Below are 19,080 nucleotides of genomic sequence, written 5' to 3' on the forward strand. Positions count from 1 at the left end.
TTCCTAAGAGGAAAGTTGTCCCGACAGGAATGGTTTTTACTTTAGAGCCCTGTTCTCCTCACAGGTGCATACTTATACCTTCTCGACACATTCCCCTCCCCAGTGTGTTTTTTGATTAGCAGCGTTGCATGAAAGCTGCCCTGGTCACTAAATGGCCTCCTCTATGGAATTTGTCAGCCACTATCTAATCAGGTTTACTCACTCTGTCAGAAGATAGCTATTTATCAACCACGCTGTTGATGACGGAACAGCAGCGTCTCCCCGAAGCTTAATAGCGCGACTAATGTCCTTTAGTCATTCCTATTGTACAGTCTGTATCCCAACATACAGCTGGCCCTTCAGTCAACCCTGAGTTGAGACAATACAGAGCTGTTAAGGTGAAGAATTTGCAGCGTGATGCTGCTGGCCTCAAGATATGTGTTCCTATACTTGAAATATCTCATGTTTAGTTAGGCATAATGTTTTTGATGATAATGAGCTGTGAAATTGGCTTAGTGTGACTTCTCTGTGAATCTTGACAGAGGATTAGTTTCAAAATTCTGTCAGTGATCTTATCTTTACATAAATGTGAGTACACACCAGGGAAATTACAGCAATATTACTTGTGTAAAAAAGGTTAAAGGTATTTCTAACAAATGCAAAGACCAGACTAAAACTAGTTTTTTAATATCCCAAGCAAACTAAGCTGCAAGTCCCTGTCTGCTTTGTGTTTACAAAAATGCTCTTTGATGAGCTTGACCTTGTGGGTCTTTGCGTAATTGTGTTCCTTGTATTTTGCACACTGCGTTTACTCATATTTGAAGTTTTGTTGGCTGGGTTTGTTGTGGTTATTGTGCATTGTCGTCAGGTTTGGTCAGTGGTCTGTATCCACGCCAGCTGGAAGGATAGCCAACACAGAGTGTCCTATCTTGTTTGCCACAGAGTGTGAATTGAAGAGTTTGCAAGCTATCTGGACAGAGAGGTGTGAAGAGGAACCCTGCCGACAGCAACAAACACCACACTTTCCAAAGTTCACGGGGCTTCAAAAATCATGCATCCTGTGAAAAATTGTCTGTCAGGCTGACTTTGTAGAAATTAGTGAACTCTGAGTGTGAAAGGTTAGAAAAACAGTGAGGGCAGTGTGAGAACAGACAATGAGAAAAAGGTCAGTGATCTGGATGCTTGGAGAAAGAGGACAGTAGAATGTATGACTTCAGCCACCTAGACGCAGCCTAGACTGGTTTACAAACTCAGTCTGCCTTACTGAGTAAGCAATCAGATTTATTTGTCATTCATTGGGTAAAAACTCAATTTATAGTGATGTCTTGATTTCTCCCACTAATTGTCAACTGTGTTTGTATGTCTGTGTGTGCACTGCAATCATAAACTGCGACAAACTCTGCACCATTATTAAAATTCCCACTAACCCCCAACTCACACCCTGTTCCAACTTGTACTGCGGACATTATGTAGCAGAAGACCAAATCTCGTCCACTTTTCTCCTCCAGCTATGACAACACATTCTCCAGGTCAACCATTGCCTACTTACAAAATGCACACACACTTAAAAACACACACTTACACACAGGGTTAGAACAGGGGTTTCAGAAGAAACATTAGACCATACATCTTGCACTGAGTCACTTTACAAAGCTTGCTGAAATGTAGAACAGCTGTAAACTACTACTGGCACCAGGCCTGCACCTCATCAAAAGTAAATTATCCTTTCAACACACCCACCAACACTCATTGGAATGAAAAATCTGCACAACGGCATTCTTTTCAGCTGTCCACAGTGATACCTTATACTGTGTTTGAAAGGCCTGTAGAGTCATGTTATATAAGTTGATGTAAAATATTATCTGTGTACTTCTAACATGACACATCACCTCTCTCCACTGTCTGGCTTCAGACTACCTGGCGAAACATGGCCGTCTGAGTGAGCTAGAGGCCAGGAGGAAGTTCTGGCAGATCCTGTCGGCGGTGGAGTATTGTCACAACCGCAACATCGTCCACAGGGACCTGAAGGCGGAGAATTTGCTGCTGGATGGCCACATGAACATCAAGATAGCAGGTACCGTAACAACGTAGTGCAAGAGGACCCATACACGCATTTATGAATGGAAAATACAGGCTGTCTGCATGGAATCATTAAGTTTTGATCCATGGCCTGATACATATGATGTCAGTGCCAGAATAGTTAAAAAATGTCTTAACTACCTGACCAGGCCATTTGCACAGTGTTGAGAAGTGGTCAGAGGTTGCTTGCGAGGTAGCTGTGGGCTGAAAGATGCCACGACAGACGTCTCAAAATCTTAGCAAGAATCCAAAGGCTAGTGCCACCTTTATCAAAACTGATCAGAGAAGATCAAAAATCCCTCCCCAGTAACCCCGAGCTTTAATTTTGAACAGGAAACATTAAAGATAGAGGACAGAAAGAGAAACAGACCCAGAGGCAGAGATTTGAGACTAAGCTGGAGGTCTGTAGTACAAGCTTCAAAGTGTGATTATTAAGCAACTGGCATTTAGAGCTAGCTAGTGAGAATGTCACCCTACCGCTGTTTCCCAGAGTGGAGGAGGGGGAGGCTGGGAGGGAGTGGGAGGGCATAAGGGTGGTGGCAGGGAAGAGTTTGACTTTAACTGGAGGAGAAGCGGGGGTGGTGATATGGATTGGCTACTTTGGAGTGGCGGATGAGAAGATGAAAGAAGAATGATGAGGAGCAGTGCATAGCAGGGTGGCAGGGCTGCAGCTGTGACAATGCTCTGCAAGAGGCAATGGTTTATCTTGGGCTTTTTTTGGAGATGGTGATACTTAAATCAATCTTAGGTGATCTGACCACATGAGGACAGCTAAAAATACAGGTGTGAAGGGATACCAGACACACGGAGTATAAATGTGTGGTCCAAAGAAAATGGCCTCTTGTCCTCAAAGGACTTCATATCATTGACTCTAAATAATATAATAAAATCATTATTTATTTGTCTGATACATGTTACTTAATGGGGGGGAAATGACAGATGGGCATTCCAGTGAGCACCCCAGTTAACCTTCATGGCCAGTGTCCAGTGGCTTTTATTTGTTCTCAAAGGTAAAATCAGATAAGGACAAATTAGAGAGAACTATACAATAACTGATAGAGAACCGAGTGTTTCACCTGCATCATCCTGTCCATTGTTTGTCAGAAGGGTCCAAGATGATAACCTGGAGATGTTATTACCCCAGCAGTAATTTTCACAAACAGGTCTGACTCACAGCCAATTGTCCGCACGGCAGATTAGATTTGAAGCAGGAAAACAATGAACAGAACATTACCTGGCTTGTGATTAGACAAAATGTCTCTGAGGAGGACATCAGCAGCAAGGTACATTCTGTACTGCTTTTACCCACAACATGCTCAGACAAGTTTGGTCAACGGTACATTAAGTTTAGGTACACATGTCAGATTTGTACTGTACTTGAGAAAGACAGTCCTCACTTCATATTTCCTGACTGGATTAGTAATATTGGTGTCAATTCAGATCAACCAATCATGGTAAAAGAGAGGTGAATATTTCTAGGGCTAATCAGGAAATAGAGCTGCATCCAGTGGTTATTTTTATTATCAATTAATCTATTGGTCTTGTCACCAAAATGAGTTGTGTGTATCCTCCTGTAGATCAGTGGAATATTATGCTTCTGTTGACAGCACTGTGTATTGCGACATGTGCACATGCAACTGCATATGACCAACAAAATGCAGACCCCCTAGAAGATGGCTGCATTCTGCCATTTGAGGACAAACTGGTACCTTTTTAAATGCAAACTGTGTAGGGCTACAACAAGAAATTATTGATTGAACTTTGATTGTTTTTTTTGTCTATAAAATGTCAGAAACAATTGTGTAAAATGTCCATCACAGTTTTTTAGAGGTAACGTTTTCATATTGCTTGTTTTGTCCAACCAACGGGACCAGAATAAACTCCCTGGAGAAAGAAATGTGCTATGAATTAATTTAATTTATTAAGTCTTGTGGAATATTTGTTTTTATTTCATTTGATTTTATATAAAATGTTCTTATTGTCTTATATATATGTCCAGTCTTATGCTTCTGTGCTGTATCTTTGCCTAAGAGTTTTTCCCGCAATCTAGTGATGTCTCCCTGCTTTCTAAAGGCCACCTCTGGTCAGTCTGTATGAAGCTTAACCAGGCAGCGGTCAGTCAAAGAAAGGTCACGTTCATGGTGGCTGCAGAGGAGAGGGGAATATCAGCAGCAGGGGGGTGCCCTTCATATTTTCACTTCAAACAGCCCCTTTACGTTCAAGTTGACAGATTGAAGGGGATGGAAGGAGAGGAGAAGAAATAACAAAAACAAAAGCAAGTTGCTGGATCAGAGGAGGCAGCCCTTTGTGTCTTAGCAGGAAAATATATATTCCATGTTTTCGGTTGTGTTTCTTTAAAAAACAAAGCAAATATGGTGTGGTAAAACCACTTTCAAAAACCAAATCTGATGTTTCATACATTTTCTCACATCACCAAAGCGTTTATAACTTCATTAACTGTTACTGGAATTTATTGTTTTTGTTGAAACCATCCACAGAGTGATGTAATTGTAAGTGCACTAAACTCTAAAGGTGTTTCATGCTCAATTAAGTGGTGTAGAAAGTATAAACAATCTCCAGATCAAGGACACCTGTTGGAGAACCAGTTTCTAATTGATTTTTTATACACATCGGCTTCTATAGTAATAAAAAGAAATGGAAACCACCAGCGTTGGCCAGTATGACGATATCAAATATACCTTAAAACAGTAGATGGAGACTCATCTGCTGGTATGTCTTCTTCCTAGCAGCTATTTGTTTATTATATCTGATTATATTGACTGAGATCTCTGTTGCAGTAAGCAGGACTGCTTTCTAGCTTTATTTGACCTTCAAAGTCCAACTTGACCTTCGAAACGAGCAGTTTACAGAAAAAATCTCCCCTCAAGGTCCGTTTTGTAGCTGTTCCGTAGCTTTTGATCAAATTACATGATATTTAAGGCCCCTTAAAACTTGGGTTCAAATATTAAATAGTTATTTGTTACAATAAAAAAACTAATTGTTATTAAATAGGCAGCAATCAAAGTAAAAATTCTAGGGGAAAATCTACTTAGGTATTTGAGTTTAACACTCAAAAACACTTTGTTGATTGGTTTTTAGGGCCTTTAAATCAGCTATAAACAGGTTGTCAAATCTCTCTATCACAAAATCATAATGTAAAATCATATATACCATAATAAATGTTGCACACTCCTAGCAGGCATTATAACCAAATATGTACTTAATTTAACACTGTAGTGAAAGTTGTTTTCAGTCACAGGTTAAAGTAATCCTTTAAGGCAAGATTGTGTAACTTTTACTAAAAAGCAGTCTCCAAATGTAACAATTATGAGATTATGGTAAATTAAGTGCAAAAGAAGCGAATAGAGAAGTAAGCAAATCACTCAGTAACGTCTATTCTACAGGAATATCTGAAAAGTTTTGCTAAAAATGTGTTACCATAAGATCCAGATCATACCAACAAAACCTCTGAATTTATTGAGTTGTGCAAGTTTGCGTTTTGTTTCTTAAGAATTCAACTTTTCATTTTTCATCATAAGAGGAAGAATTTGTTGCACAGTTTTCTTAGAAAGAGAGAGAGAGAGAGAGAGAGAGAGAGAGGTTTGGGGAACTTAATGCACGCAAGGAGAAAGACAAGGAGAGGTAAAAAAAATGTTTTCAGTTGGTAACAACAAGTGTAAGAGAAGAGAAAGGAAAGTGTGAATCCAGGGCAGTGCATCCTGGGCTGCAGCCATAACTATATCAATGCTCACACCTTATTATAAATGACACAGTTTTGATGGCTGGATACTGTCCACTTACTGCAGCATGATGATATCACTCATACACTCCATACATACAATCCACACACACACAGTTTTGTACTATTTTATACATGTCACAATGGAGTGTATTCCAGTGTGACATGTTTAGGCTAATATTATGCTAATACTGTTGTGTGCGACACACACACGCGCTCCCCCCACCCCGCCCCTGCTGTTGAGCTATGAGTGCTGTTAGTAGCCTGCAGCGTGCTGGAGCGTTTGACGTCAACCAGTCTGCTCAGTATTCAGCTCCATGAAATGGGTCACAGCTTCTGACGATAAACCAACAGCACTGCTCCGCTCTGCTGTGCCTGCATCTCACATCTCACCTTCACAGCAGCATCAGACAGTAAACATACTTGTAATAAACCCCAGTGTGGCGCTCTGCTTTACCCTCCACTTTATTTCAACCACACCTGCTGCTACCTGCACTGCAGTGATTACATGGATTGAATACATGCACTCACGTACACAGTGTCAAACATGCCATTTCCTTAGTTGGAGTTTGCACTGCGCTAATTTCTCAAACCGGATTCCTACACGTATTTTCTAGTGAACAAGAATTTCTTGCACCTTTTCTTTTCTATACAGTCAAAATATAAAACACAGTATGCGGTCTAGATTCTGCATCATTATCATCATCCACGTCAACATTTTTGAAAGTAGTTTTCAAGTGTTTCACCTTCCCCAGCTGGAAATGGACATAGCAATCACAGTATATGGCAGGGGGCCATTTCTGGCCCTCCAACCCCCTCCCTCCATCATGATGTCTAAAATAAAAAATAATCCAGCCCACCAAAGTTTTTCTAGTTGTTTCATTTTAATTTAAACTACCACAATTAAAATAAAACCACAATTCTGTTTTATTTTTCGTTTGGCGTAAAATAATGACAAAAGTCAAAGGTGCCATCCATGCAAGCATTTGATAAGAAGAGAGCAGGTTTCAGGCCTTTGTTGTCATTTGTTGTTTGGCTGTGAACAGCAAAAAGTATAGAAAATGATTATATAATGAATTGTATGCTTTCATTTTTTTGTTGAGTATGGTGGTAATGGAAATATTTTCAGAATCTCACCAACTGTGGCCCCAGGTCAATTTGAGGTTGAGACACTAAGTATATGGTACTCCTCCTAAACCATTAGGAGACATGGAGAAATTACAAAAATATTTGTCACTACCAGCTTCTTAAATGTGAGGATTTGCTGCTTTTTTTGTTCAAACTGTTTTACAGAGAGGTGTTGTGTCGTGTTAATTGTAAAGGGTCATAATGCAGAGCAAAGGAAAAGGAATTGGTTACACATTCTCTCACACACTGCTCAGTCTGTGCATGTGTATGTGTGTCTCTCTTTGTGTGTGTGTGTGTGAACCCACATCACCTCCAGCCCCATTATATAAGACAGATTTTTTTTATCAGTGTTATTTATTTGTTTTGCAATACATTTTTTCTGTTTATGTAACTGTTTCGAATTATGGAAAAAGGGTGGGGATGGAGGGTGGAGGGTGAAGTGAGCCTGGTTGTCAGCTCCCTCTTGCTGTCAGGTCCCATGACACCATCACAGGGCCCCACTGATAATGAACTAGCTAAGCATGGGGTTGTTTTCCTTATCTATTATCTGTCGATTCACTTTGTTTGATTTATCATCATTTAGGCCAAAAAATGTTAACGACCAGTCTCCCTGTCACAAGATTCCCTTTACAACGATAATGAGAAGATGAAAACTATGAAATCTTCATATTTGAGAAGCTACAACCAGTAAATGTTAGGGATTTTTTAAATTAATTATGAATTAATTATCAAAATAGTGATTAATTAATTTTCTGTCAATGCGCTAATGGATTAATCATCTCTGCACCAAAAGTTAGCACCAGTAGCAAGTCTTGTAAAAACCGAATGAGGAAAGGAGACAAAGGATCATTTACTGGAGAAGGTTTGAGAACGAGAAGAGGAAGAATGAGACAAACTAATAGAAAAAAAGGGTCTGGCTGAGCAATTGCAGTTACGCTAGTTGGCTCAGTGTTATTTGGCAGATATTACTGCAGCTTTGAGTTGGATTTTAATGAAAGGCAGACATGGACTTCTCAGTGATTTGAGTACGAATGTGAGTTAGACTTGTTCCTTTTGAAGATTCAAATTTGAATACAGACAACCAATCACACCACAGCGTCAATGACCTCATGTCGGTCTCCAGGGGAGGTTACCTCATATAAAGGCCCATTGCCTCAACGTGCAAATATGCGGATCATATATTACGTTATGCAAAACCTGCAGACCCCATGGAGACACTTACAAACTCTCAGTCACAAGGCATAACCCATCTTTGTTCTGGACACTTCAGCACCTCAGTCACCTTAGCTATACTGTAGATATTCACCATGTGCCTAACCACTTCCCTTTTTACGGTCACATGTAATACTTACAGTTAGAGTCCCTTATGGCAAGAAACTTCTTTACAGCACTGTGTACAGCATACTTGTGGAAGGGCCTTTACAATTTTAACTGACTTTAATGTTTGAATTATCTTCTCTTTTCCCTCCCAACCCACCCACCATTTGCCTGTGTAGATTTTGGATTCGGGAACTTCTTCCAGCCCGGGGAGCCTCTGGCCACATGGTGCGGCAGCCCGCCTTATGCTGCTCCGGAGGTCTTTGAGGGCCAACAGTATGAGGGCCCACAGCTGGACATTTGGGTAAGATGAGTAATTACATGAAGTAGACAATCACACCACATTATTTTAAATCGTTTTTTCCAAATACAATTAACTTTGAGCACAACTTTGTTTGATATTAACTAAGCCACATGAAATCAGCTGATGCAATTCTTTTTTGAGAATTATTGTATATCTAATAATGGAAACATGATGAATCAGCAGCTTTTGTTCCTGTCATATGGTGCTAATTTCCCCAACCACAGTTTTCAGCGTGGTGTCTATCGCAATCATTTACCATATTCTTTTTCGTGTTTGTATTTCTGTGTGTGAAGGGAGGCCGTGTATTTGTCTGACAGTGTGTAAACTTGTGAAGGCAAACAATAATCTTGTCTTTATTCACATGCAGACACCTCTGATTGATTTATCTACTGCTTTGACCTTGTTCTCTATGTGTGCATCTTTTCATGTTCACAGAGTATGGGGGTGGTGCTATATGTGCTGGTGTGTGGCGCTTTGCCCTTCGATGGGCCCACTCTGCCTGTGCTTCGACAGAGAGTCCTAGAAGGAAGGTTTCGCATCCCTTACTTCATGACTGAAGGTAAGAGGAGACTGTTTGGGATATTAAACACAATATAAGATAGGAGACTATGCCAACTGCTGTAATTCCTGTAAATTCACACACATTTGTATTTATGAGTAGGGCTGCACAATGAATCACAATATGGCCAAGTTCAATATCAAAACTGTATTTTTTTGATGAAGATAAAATGTGTGACAAAGAGCATTATAATGAAGTACTGTAGTTCTAAAGAGCCCTGGCCTACAAATCTTGTTCTCCAGATGTAAAATATCATGTTTGTTTGGTGCAGACCCCAACAAATGTCACATTATCATGATTTTAATTGTTTTTCCAGTGAAGATAAAACAAAATCATACTTCCTACACTAATCATGAATCATATCAGAACCAAAATATCTGGTAAAACAATGCCAATATGACGGTGTTACAATATCACGCTGCCCTATTTGTTGTATACACCTTCCAGTCTTTTCTTATGACGGTGTGTAGTCGAACTGAGGCAGGAATGGCATGACAATTCCTGTAAGGGACAATAAGATTGCGCTTTCCTATTTGAGTCACCATACATACATGAACGTTAGCTGGCAGACTCTCTTGCAGCTGTAACCAGTCAGGGGGTCACTTCATTAACGAGAGAGCATCACACTCATTTGAAGGGGATACAGAGCCACTCTGTCATTGTCCTCTGTAATGTGTGTACGTGCGGCAGTGTGTATGTGCGTGCTCGCGGGCTGCAGGGTGAGTCAGGTTGGCTAACTGTCTCAAAACAGCCCTGCTGTTAGCGGCTGCGCTAGCTATCTGGCAGCAGATTAAGTCCAGAGCTGGAGCTGTTTATGTAACCTGGGGAAAAGCCAGTGATGCCTTCCAGCAGCTCGCCTGTCTGTCTCTCTGAGGAGACTTTGCCTGTCTGTTTGGACGTCTGTCTGACTCATGCTCTCTATCTGTGAGACATCTTCCTGTCCGTCTGTGGCTCTGTCTGTTTCTCCTGTCTTGTTTCTCCGTATCCCATCTGCAAGTCTGTAGCACTTTCTCCACGGGGGGTGTGGTGAGAGAGTTTACCAGATTTTTTTTCTTTTTTCTTTTTTCCTGTTGAAACAATTAGGACATAAGGGGAATGTAGGAGTGTAATGTCAGCACCGTGGCCAAACTGACACTCAAACCCGCCTCTCCACCCCCAGTCCAGCCCCTGTTCCCTGAACAAGGGGAACAGAGTGTGCCGATTTCTTCATCCATCTCATCTCCTCTTGTTTCTCTCACCGGCCAGTGCTGTGGTACACAGCACAGCCTAGCACTGCAGAGTAAATTCTTACTAGAACATCTCAGCACTGTAAATTTGGTCTACTCCCAACTTACTGACCTAATAACAACAGTAGATGTCTTATGTCTCCCCTGCTGTTGCATGTTGCACACTGGTAGATGGTAGTACAGAATTGCTTAGAGTTATGTTATCCAGAACAACAAACAACCAAATCCCAAAGTTTGTATCATTTGCAGCAGAAACTCACTGCAAACTGCAGGGTGAAGCAACTACTGGTATTGTCTTGGTTAATCAATTAATCATTTGGTCTACAAAATGTAAGACTATTGTAAAAAGTCTAAGAGGATGTTCTCAAATTGCTTGTTTTGTCAGTCACTGCTAAAGATATTGAATTAACAATTTTATAAAACTGAGAAAAGCAACACATGAATTTTTGCTAAATTATTTGCAAAACAGTTTTCTGTTAATCTGCTAATTGGTTTCAGCACAAACTGGAAATATAAATACACACTTTGCATGCAACTTTGCCTTGTGAAACTCAGCTGCTTGTGTTGCAGCTTGTGGCATTTTTTTCCCTCTGTCTTGCATTGCAGCAATACAGCTAGCCCATCACAGCCCACACGGAAACAAAACAGGGTGTTGTTTTTGAAATTCAAATGAAATGAAATGTTTGTAAGCCTTCAATTGCAGCTTGTGTTGCATTTCACTTATATCAGCTTGTAGGGTTTATGCTCATTTTAACACACAGGCATGGTGGTTACATTTTATATATAATGGTTATAATCTGATATTTTTAAGCTCCTGCATATGATAAAATCAACTAAGTAGATAACAGAAAGTCAGCCTCAAACCTACTCTCTACTGCTCTTAAACTTCTCGCAACAGAGTGCTGTTCTCCTTCATTGGGGGACGCGGTGTAACTCTACACCACTGGGTCATGGCAAGTGTTAACTTGGATGGTTCTGTGGTTGAGTCATGGTGGTGTAACGTACTGGCTAAGAACAGTGTGTCAATCAGTCAGCCAGCTAGACGGTTATGCAGTGTTGGCCCCTTCACATAGTCCAAGCATCCCTGGTGGTTAGTAGCTTTGAAAAGTTTGCTCAGCTTCAGCTGTTGCTATAAACACGGCTGTGGCAACGAGCAGAGTAACTTCTGGGTCAAACAAATTACACTGTATTGTATGTGAAACAGGTTGTAACTCAGCAGCTGCACAAGCTGCTAAGTTGCCACAGCATGATGTAAAAGTACAGTGAAGGGCACACGGATTATGCACATAATGGGGAAAAAAGGTAGTTTGCTAAACCGCCAGCCACAAAGGTAGAGAAAATGTGATGTAAGCAGACGGTAGGAGACCAGCAGGGTGACTGGGAAGAATGTGAAGCAGGGAGTTAATGTTGGCAGGCAGGTCCTTTGGGCTTATGAACTGCTGAGGTCTCTCTCCTAGACATGACATCTGTACACATCGGTAGAGCAGAAGAAATAAGGCAACCTGCAGAATGTTACTAATGTGTGCAAAAATTTAATTTATATCTGATCTGTTTATTCACTGTGTGTTATTCAAAGTGTTCAAATTGGAAGAAAAACAATATGATGATTAGATTTCACAGAGTACTTCAAAAAGAGAACAACTGGAGTCACTTAATGGCATGTGAATCATGTTTTGTTTTGAGGTTTTTAAAAATACTTCAGTAGCATTTTCAATCAGACTGCAAACTCTTTCAAAAAATATATTCCAGGGTTAATTTTCTGAAATTACACCTGTTTTCCTTTAAGACCATAGCAGCAGGGTATATGGGTAAGGATGCCGTGTGGCGGGCAGGAATGCAGTGCAGGCAGTAGGAGTGCAGGCAGGCCAAAGCGGCACAGCCAGGGGAACTGTAATCCTGTTAAGAACCCAGCTGTGTCTGACGTCAAACTCATCTAGCCACTAACTAGAGGTGAGGAGCTCTCATCAGGAGGGGAGGAAAGTAGAAAAGAGTATAGACGCACTGTTCAGAAGTGACGCAGAAGAATTTAGCAGATTTTAAGTGTTATTTCTGCATCACTTCATCTGGGCTACTTTGACGTGGACTTGATGCTTTGTGGCTTAATTTGCTTCACTGTAGCTTATACAAGAATTGTCCGGTGTATAGAACATAAACGTACACTTCCTTTTTTTAAAAGTGGTGAACCAAAGTATGAAAGGCTATAAAAACATTATCACGTCCTCTATGATTGTTCTTTCCTCCCCTCCCAGACTGTGAGCACCTGATCCGCAGGATGTTGGTCCTGGACCCATCGAAGCGTCTGTCTGTGGCCCAGATCAAGGAGCACAAATGGATGGCTCTGTATGTTCCCGTACAGCGGCCTGTACTGTACCAACAACCTCTGTCCGCTGAGGGCGAGGTGGGCGTGGGAGAGTACAGTGAACAGGTCCTTCGCCTGATGCACAGCCTTGGCATTGACCAGCATAAGACTGTAGAGGTGAGGACTGAGGGAGGTGTTTGCTTTATTTATTCAACAGGGGTATGAAATGAAGGGGGGGGGGTTAAGGTCCTAGCTTCAGACTGTAACATAATAGACAATGGATATACACATCAATTTAAACGCATGCAGAACACATTTTACTTTATGCAGAATGATGAAAGTGAGTGCCCAGCAGTACAATTGAACAACATACAAACAGATACAAGTTGGATAAAAATAGAGAGAATAAGGTCCTTTTTCTTGTCCCTAGGCAAACCCAAGAATGGGGCCTTCCTTCTGCCTTATTCTCACCCTATTGGCTGTTACCTAGACCAGCTAGTGGGGGAAAGTACAAAACAAAGTGTGTTTTGTGAAATGTCCCTTCCTAATAATAGACTTTATCCATCCCAATGGGAAATTGCAGCAATAACAGCAGCTAAGTCAACACATGAATCACTAAACAAACAATATAAGGACACTTAAAGAGGTAGAAACGGTAAGAAAATTTAATTACAAAAACCTAAATAATCAAAATCTTACCTAGAAACTAAAATTGAACTTACTGTAATGATGATTGATATACTGATGAATTAAAAATATTCTGAATTTGTCCTGTGAATGAGACACTCTGGTTCAAGGTTCAAGGTTACTTTATTTGTACCCATAAGAAGATTTGGTTTGCAGTAAAAGGTAAGGCATACCTCTTGACAAATATAGAAAAACAACAAACAAGTCAGACAATAGACAAATACGATACAAACATGATAAAAGATAAATTATAAAGATAAAGGGTAAACGTGCTCCAGGCCCTAAAAGTCACAACTTACTTACTTAGAAAGAGAGATCAATAACAAATACCAATAAAAACTCAGCCATGTTAAAACAATGGCAGTCTAATGGTTAATTTATCGCTAAAATTATTTTGCACTATTGAGCAAAAATATCATAATTATCATATGTGATTAGAAACTAAAAGGAGAATACATCCACTCCTTCACTGAACACCACTGAAGTCTTTTCATGTATGAGTGTAATGAGGAGGCTGTAATTTATATGCAATGTATTCTACGTGCTTTTCTTTTAATACATTCCATGTGTTGTATTTTTAATCTATACTCTGCTCTTAAGCTGCTGCAATAACCCAGTTTTAAGAAATAAAGAATTATCTCAGCATATGTTAAGAGCTGTCACAGTTAAGTCATCCAAAATGGAAAGGTGTGCTGCAGTAATGACTTCAATTACAGACGCCACCATTTATGTTGTCTGTCATCCTTCAGTCTCTGCAGAACAAAAGCTACAACCACTTTGCTGCTATCTATTACCTGCTGGTGGAGCGGCTCAAGGCCCATCGCTGCAGCTTTCCCGTCGAACAGAGGCTCGACGCCCGCCAGCGACGGCCCAGCACCATCGCCGAACAGACTGTCGTCAAGGTAACCACGCGGGGCGTCAGGGCAACGAGGGGGTTCTGAATAACGTGGATAGAGATTACCATCCGCACACCTCCCTGATCAAAGCTCCATTATTCACATCTGCACCCGGGAACAAACAAACGGACAGACACGGCCCATTCATTTATTTATCCAGCGAGGTTCTGTCTTCACCTGCTCTCTCCCAGTCTTTTCCGCCCAGCCTTGATCTTAATGCGTCTCCCTCAGTTACATTATTCATTTTCTTTTCTTTGCCAACTGTCTCTTCTTAGCGACACTGTGCAATTTCTCTTTCATTTCCCTCGCCATCTAGGATCTGGCTTTTGTGTCTCGTTCGGATTACAAAGTCAAATTCACAGCAGCTCAATTTTGTCGTAATTGCAGCAGTATTATCAAAGATGCTGTTAAGTATATTGGAGGAGGTTTTTTGATGTAATGTCAAAGACTCTCTTCTCTTCTGTTTTCTCCCTCTCTGCAGTCGACCAGTGGTTCAGCCCAGGTGGGTTTACTCCCGCAGGGTGTTCGTCTGCTGCGTTCCCCTGCTGTGCCCCAAGCCTCCTCCGATGCTTTCACCTTCCCCCAGACTGCATGTCCCCTGGAGCAGAATTTCATGGTGGAGGACGTCAACACGCCCAAAGTAGGTCCAATACAAGTAAAAAAGACGAAGCTTCAGGGACACGAGTGTCTTTTTTTGTTTGCGTCTTCGTTCTCTGTCCTCATATGACAGCTCACTCACATCCAACTTTTCGGTCACAGACGTTGTGGTTATCGCAGTCATTATCAGCGTGCACGAGTGTGTCCTGAAAAATTATCCTGATAATCTTGACAGTGATTCGCTTTGATATGCATACCCACTCACTGTGAACCAGAAATGTCTGTGCACACTGTGTGTGTGTGTGTGTGTGTGTGTGCGCGTGTGTGTGTGCATGCATACGTATGCCAGACTCCTTTGAGGTATTGAGTGCTGGCTTGCTCCGTCAACCCGCCAGAGTGCAGCTGACTTGTTCTCTTATGTAAGAACTCAGCCAGCACTCACATCAGACAGGACAGCTGCCTGTCCTGCATGACTTCCAGACACACACACGCACACTCTCTCACACACACACACACACACACACACACACACACACACACACACACACACACACTCTGTTGATCTGTGCCAACCAGAGACCTTTTCCTCCAGGCCTGTTGTTGAGCTGACCGACTATTAGAGAACACAGACACCAGTGGTCTGAGTTGATGGCCTCAGACACCTGCAGGGCTACACACACACACACACACACACACACACACACACACACACACATCCATACATGCAGTATCATTCTTCAAGATTTCTTTTCCATCCCACCCCCTCTCCTGGCTCCAATAAAGAGGGATGTGTATGTTCTTTTATGTGTGTATGTGCATGTACCCTGTGTGTGTGTGTGGTAAGCAGAGAGAGAGACAGAGTGTGCGTTATCTGCGTGAATGGAGCCTGGTTATGTAAGCGGTCCTGTGACGATGATGGTGTGACCTAATGCGAAGCTGAGTGAACACACATGGACAGGAAGCTGCTGCGCTGCTCCAGCGATCTCGCTGCTGTGACCCTCCTACCCATCAGCCAACAGCTCGTCTTTTCTTTTTTAGGTTTTTGGCTCCCCTGTTCTTTTGTCTTTTGTTTCTTTTCAGATTCTTCTCTCTCTTCTTTTCTTCATCTTTTAACTTCACTCTCCCCTTATGACCCCCACCCCTTGCAATCGTCTATTTCTCAATGTCGTTTTCCCCTCGTGTGTGTGTGTGTGTGTGTGTGTGTGTGTGTGTGTGTGTGTGTGTGTGTGTGTGTGTGTGTGTGTGTGTGTGTGTGTGTGTGTGTGTGTGTGTGTGTGTGTGTGTGTGTGTGTGTGTTGAGTAACAGCATTCCTATCCCAGCACACTACAGAAAGCAGATGGGGAATTGGGCAAAGTTGCTCTTTCTAGGCCAACACCAGGCTTTCCGGTTACTGCAGCCACTCATGCAGATGATCTTTGTGTGTGTGTGTCAGTCACACAGCACTTTCAGTCAAAGCTCACTTCCTGGCCCTGCATTCCTTTATCCCCACCCTCCACCTCTAGGCCAACACACACAGGCCTGTCTACATGCTGTAACAAACAAACACACTCCCAGTATGAGACTGTGGTGAGTGGAGGGAATACAGAGGGAGGAGAGTATCTAATAGAGCTCTCAGTCTCAGTATGGTGGTCGCCTTCTTGTATCCAAGTGGTCTAGTGAAAATTATGGATTTTCTGTGTGTTTGTTGTGTGTGTGTGTGTGTATGTGTGTGTGTCTGGCGTGTGCGTTTGTGTGTGTGTGCACTGTGTGTGTTTAGAGGTCTGATTTGACTAACAATGGTTCCTTCAATGTGACGCTGTTTTCTTCCTGGCATAGTCAATTTTGGATGTATAGTTATTGTTCTGTCCTGCCCTTTATCCGCACCCTCCAGGTGAACGGCTGCCTGCTGGACCCCCTGCCTCCCCCCACTGTCCTCCGCAAGTCCTCCACCTCGTCGCCTAGCAACATGATGGAGACGTCGATCGATGAGGGCATCGAGACAGAGGAGCCCGACACAGAGGATGATCCGTCCCACCTACTCTCGGCCTATCAGACAGCTCGGTTTGGCCAACGTCGACACACCCTCTCTGAGGTGACCAACCAGCCAGGTCCTTCAAACCAAGGTATGATGTCACCTGATTAAACACAGACGTTTAGACTTTTATGTCACTAAAAAAAGCTGTTTTTCTGGATCAATTTCTTGAAATTGAATAAAAACATTTGGTCTTCCAGGTAAATTATTCACTCTCGGCCACAACCCCTCCATGGGTAGCGTGGACTCAGACATGGGCTACGACATGGGCTCCATGCACAGCGACCTGGGTCTGCTGGAGGATCCCCCCTCTCTCAGTGAAGTGGTACCAAGCAACAGTTCTGCCCCCGGCGTCTCCCCTACGCCTTTCTTGAGTGCTCTGCCCGCCAACCCAGCAATGGCCGCCCTGACTTCCCAGCATAGGGAGGCGCACAACCGCTCACCCATCAGCTTCAGAGAAGGACGCCGTGCCTCTGATACCTCCCTCACCCAAGGTCAGAACCACCGATGTTAATTTGTCTTTTTCTTTCCTCCACAATCATTCATTCTTCTCTCCGGTTTTTTCTCAAACTACCCACCTCTCTACATGCAATAAGACTTCAAAATGGGTCAAGTATTTTCCCTGATAAACCCAGGCACTCCATTTTGGGGTCGACCTCGATATGCAGAAGACCGTTCTGCCACCTTTAATAGAAATTTGGACGAGAGATGATTCCTCTCCAACCATCAGCAATAGACAAATCCACCTTAAAGTGGAATTGCACCAATTTTACACATGAAAGTCGGTTTACAGGTCTTGGAAAATACTGTATATGTGATCAAAGGTAGTATAAAGCCTTTTTCGACTCCAGATGGAGCTCCGTGAAATCTGAGTAATTGCTTCAAGTGATGTCACTTGAGTCAGCGGCGGTTGGGTCTCAAGATGAGAAGTTTGAAAATGGAAAAAAGTACAAAAACTGAGCTTTCACCCGCCCCTCATTTTGACTTGATAGTGGGCTATTAGGCTATTTTAGCTGCTACTAGCATAACACATCCAAATTACCCACATTGTATTGTGGGTAATGTAGGAGGAATAATGTGTGGAATAAAAATATCTGTTTCTGCTGGATTCATTTAGATTTTTAAACTGACTTCAGTGTTATAGAGGAGCATTGCTGAATCATTGCAGCACTTGATAGTCCAAGATGCAATGATCTTCTCTTGGATGATACTATCCCTATTGCTCTTTCTACACAGCTGAAACTCTTTAGAGATTGCTGAATGACATCCTGTGACATACAGAAAATCACTGTCTAAAGTGGAAGTTAACAAGACGGGTTGCGTAAAAGGCTTTGAAATCACAGATCAGTCTTCTATATAAGTGTCATTTAAATGCCAGATCTGGCATGCCTCCTTAAGTTCAGTCACAACGAGCTACAGAGAGTTTGATGCATAAAGTGTCATAGTGCATATATCTGAGGCTGCAGGATTCACAGAGCACTGGAGCGCCAGTCAAGAGGAAAAGCATTGATTCTCATAACACAGACGCAACACCTCTGCTGCAGCTGCTCCCTCACACTCTTCTACACACACACACACACACACAAGCACGCATGCACGTATGTATATATACATACATACGTATACTGCCTTCCGGATAAAAGTGCCTCATTCCGACTCTGTCATTTTCTCCCCCCCTCCTCTTTTTCACACACTTTTTTTCCCTGTCTCTTCCTCCTCTCTCTTCCCTTCTCTCATCCTCTTCAGTCCCTCTGACGACTACAACGGTGATGATTCACGTTATGAATCACAGACAGATATTTGAAGGTTTCAGCCCACATATCTCACCCCCCCCCCTCTCTCTCTATCCATCTCTGTTACACTCGCTCTCCTTCTCCCTCTGTACCGCTCTTGCTTTTCTTTTAAAGTTTCAGTTGGCAGGATTTGTCTCTGCTCCACATCAGAGGGAAATAGAGCCATAATATAAGAGAAAATATTAAGCAACCTATCTACCTCTCCATTTTTTTCCTTTACTGCTACATTATTCTGTGCCTGCTGCCTGGTTGTAAATCACTTGTGCTTTAGCCAAGTAGAAACTATAATTATAGCTTAAAATGTGTTTTACTTCCCTAGCTCTACGGTGACAGTTATTTTTATATTTATTTTTCATAATCCTCTTTGGAGAGTGTTGTTGCAGTGGATTCTTTGCGTCAGACTGCTGACTCTTGTTTTAAATAACTCCCACCATAACGGTGAGTCAGGACCTGTCGTTCACAGCC

General features: G+C 42.1%; 1 protein-coding gene across 2 annotated transcripts in view; it reads left to right on the forward strand.

Moving 5' to 3' along the window:
* sik2b (salt-inducible kinase 2b) overlaps window positions 1-19,080 on the forward strand; it is a 43,218-nt gene that overhangs the window by 19,319 nt on the left and 4,819 nt on the right. For both annotated transcript variants that reach the window (XM_051397309.1, XM_051397310.1), the window contains 8 exons: window positions 1,892-2,053; window positions 8,422-8,546; window positions 8,982-9,105; window positions 12,581-12,807; window positions 14,067-14,219; window positions 14,695-14,853; window positions 16,682-16,913; window positions 17,023-17,316. In XM_051397309.1, coding sequence (XP_051253269.1) covers window positions 1,892-2,053; window positions 8,422-8,546; window positions 8,982-9,105; window positions 12,581-12,807; window positions 14,067-14,219; window positions 14,695-14,853; window positions 16,682-16,913; window positions 17,023-17,316 — 1,476 coding nt within the window. The remainder of the gene's footprint in view (window positions 1-1,891; window positions 2,054-8,421; window positions 8,547-8,981; window positions 9,106-12,580; window positions 12,808-14,066; window positions 14,220-14,694; window positions 14,854-16,681; window positions 16,914-17,022; window positions 17,317-19,080) is intronic.

Source organism: Dicentrarchus labrax, unplaced genomic scaffold, assembly GCF_905237075.1.
Source record: "Dicentrarchus labrax unplaced genomic scaffold, dlabrax2021, whole genome shotgun sequence".
In the NCBI taxonomy this organism is placed as follows: Eukaryota; Metazoa; Chordata; class Actinopteri; family Moronidae; genus Dicentrarchus; species Dicentrarchus labrax.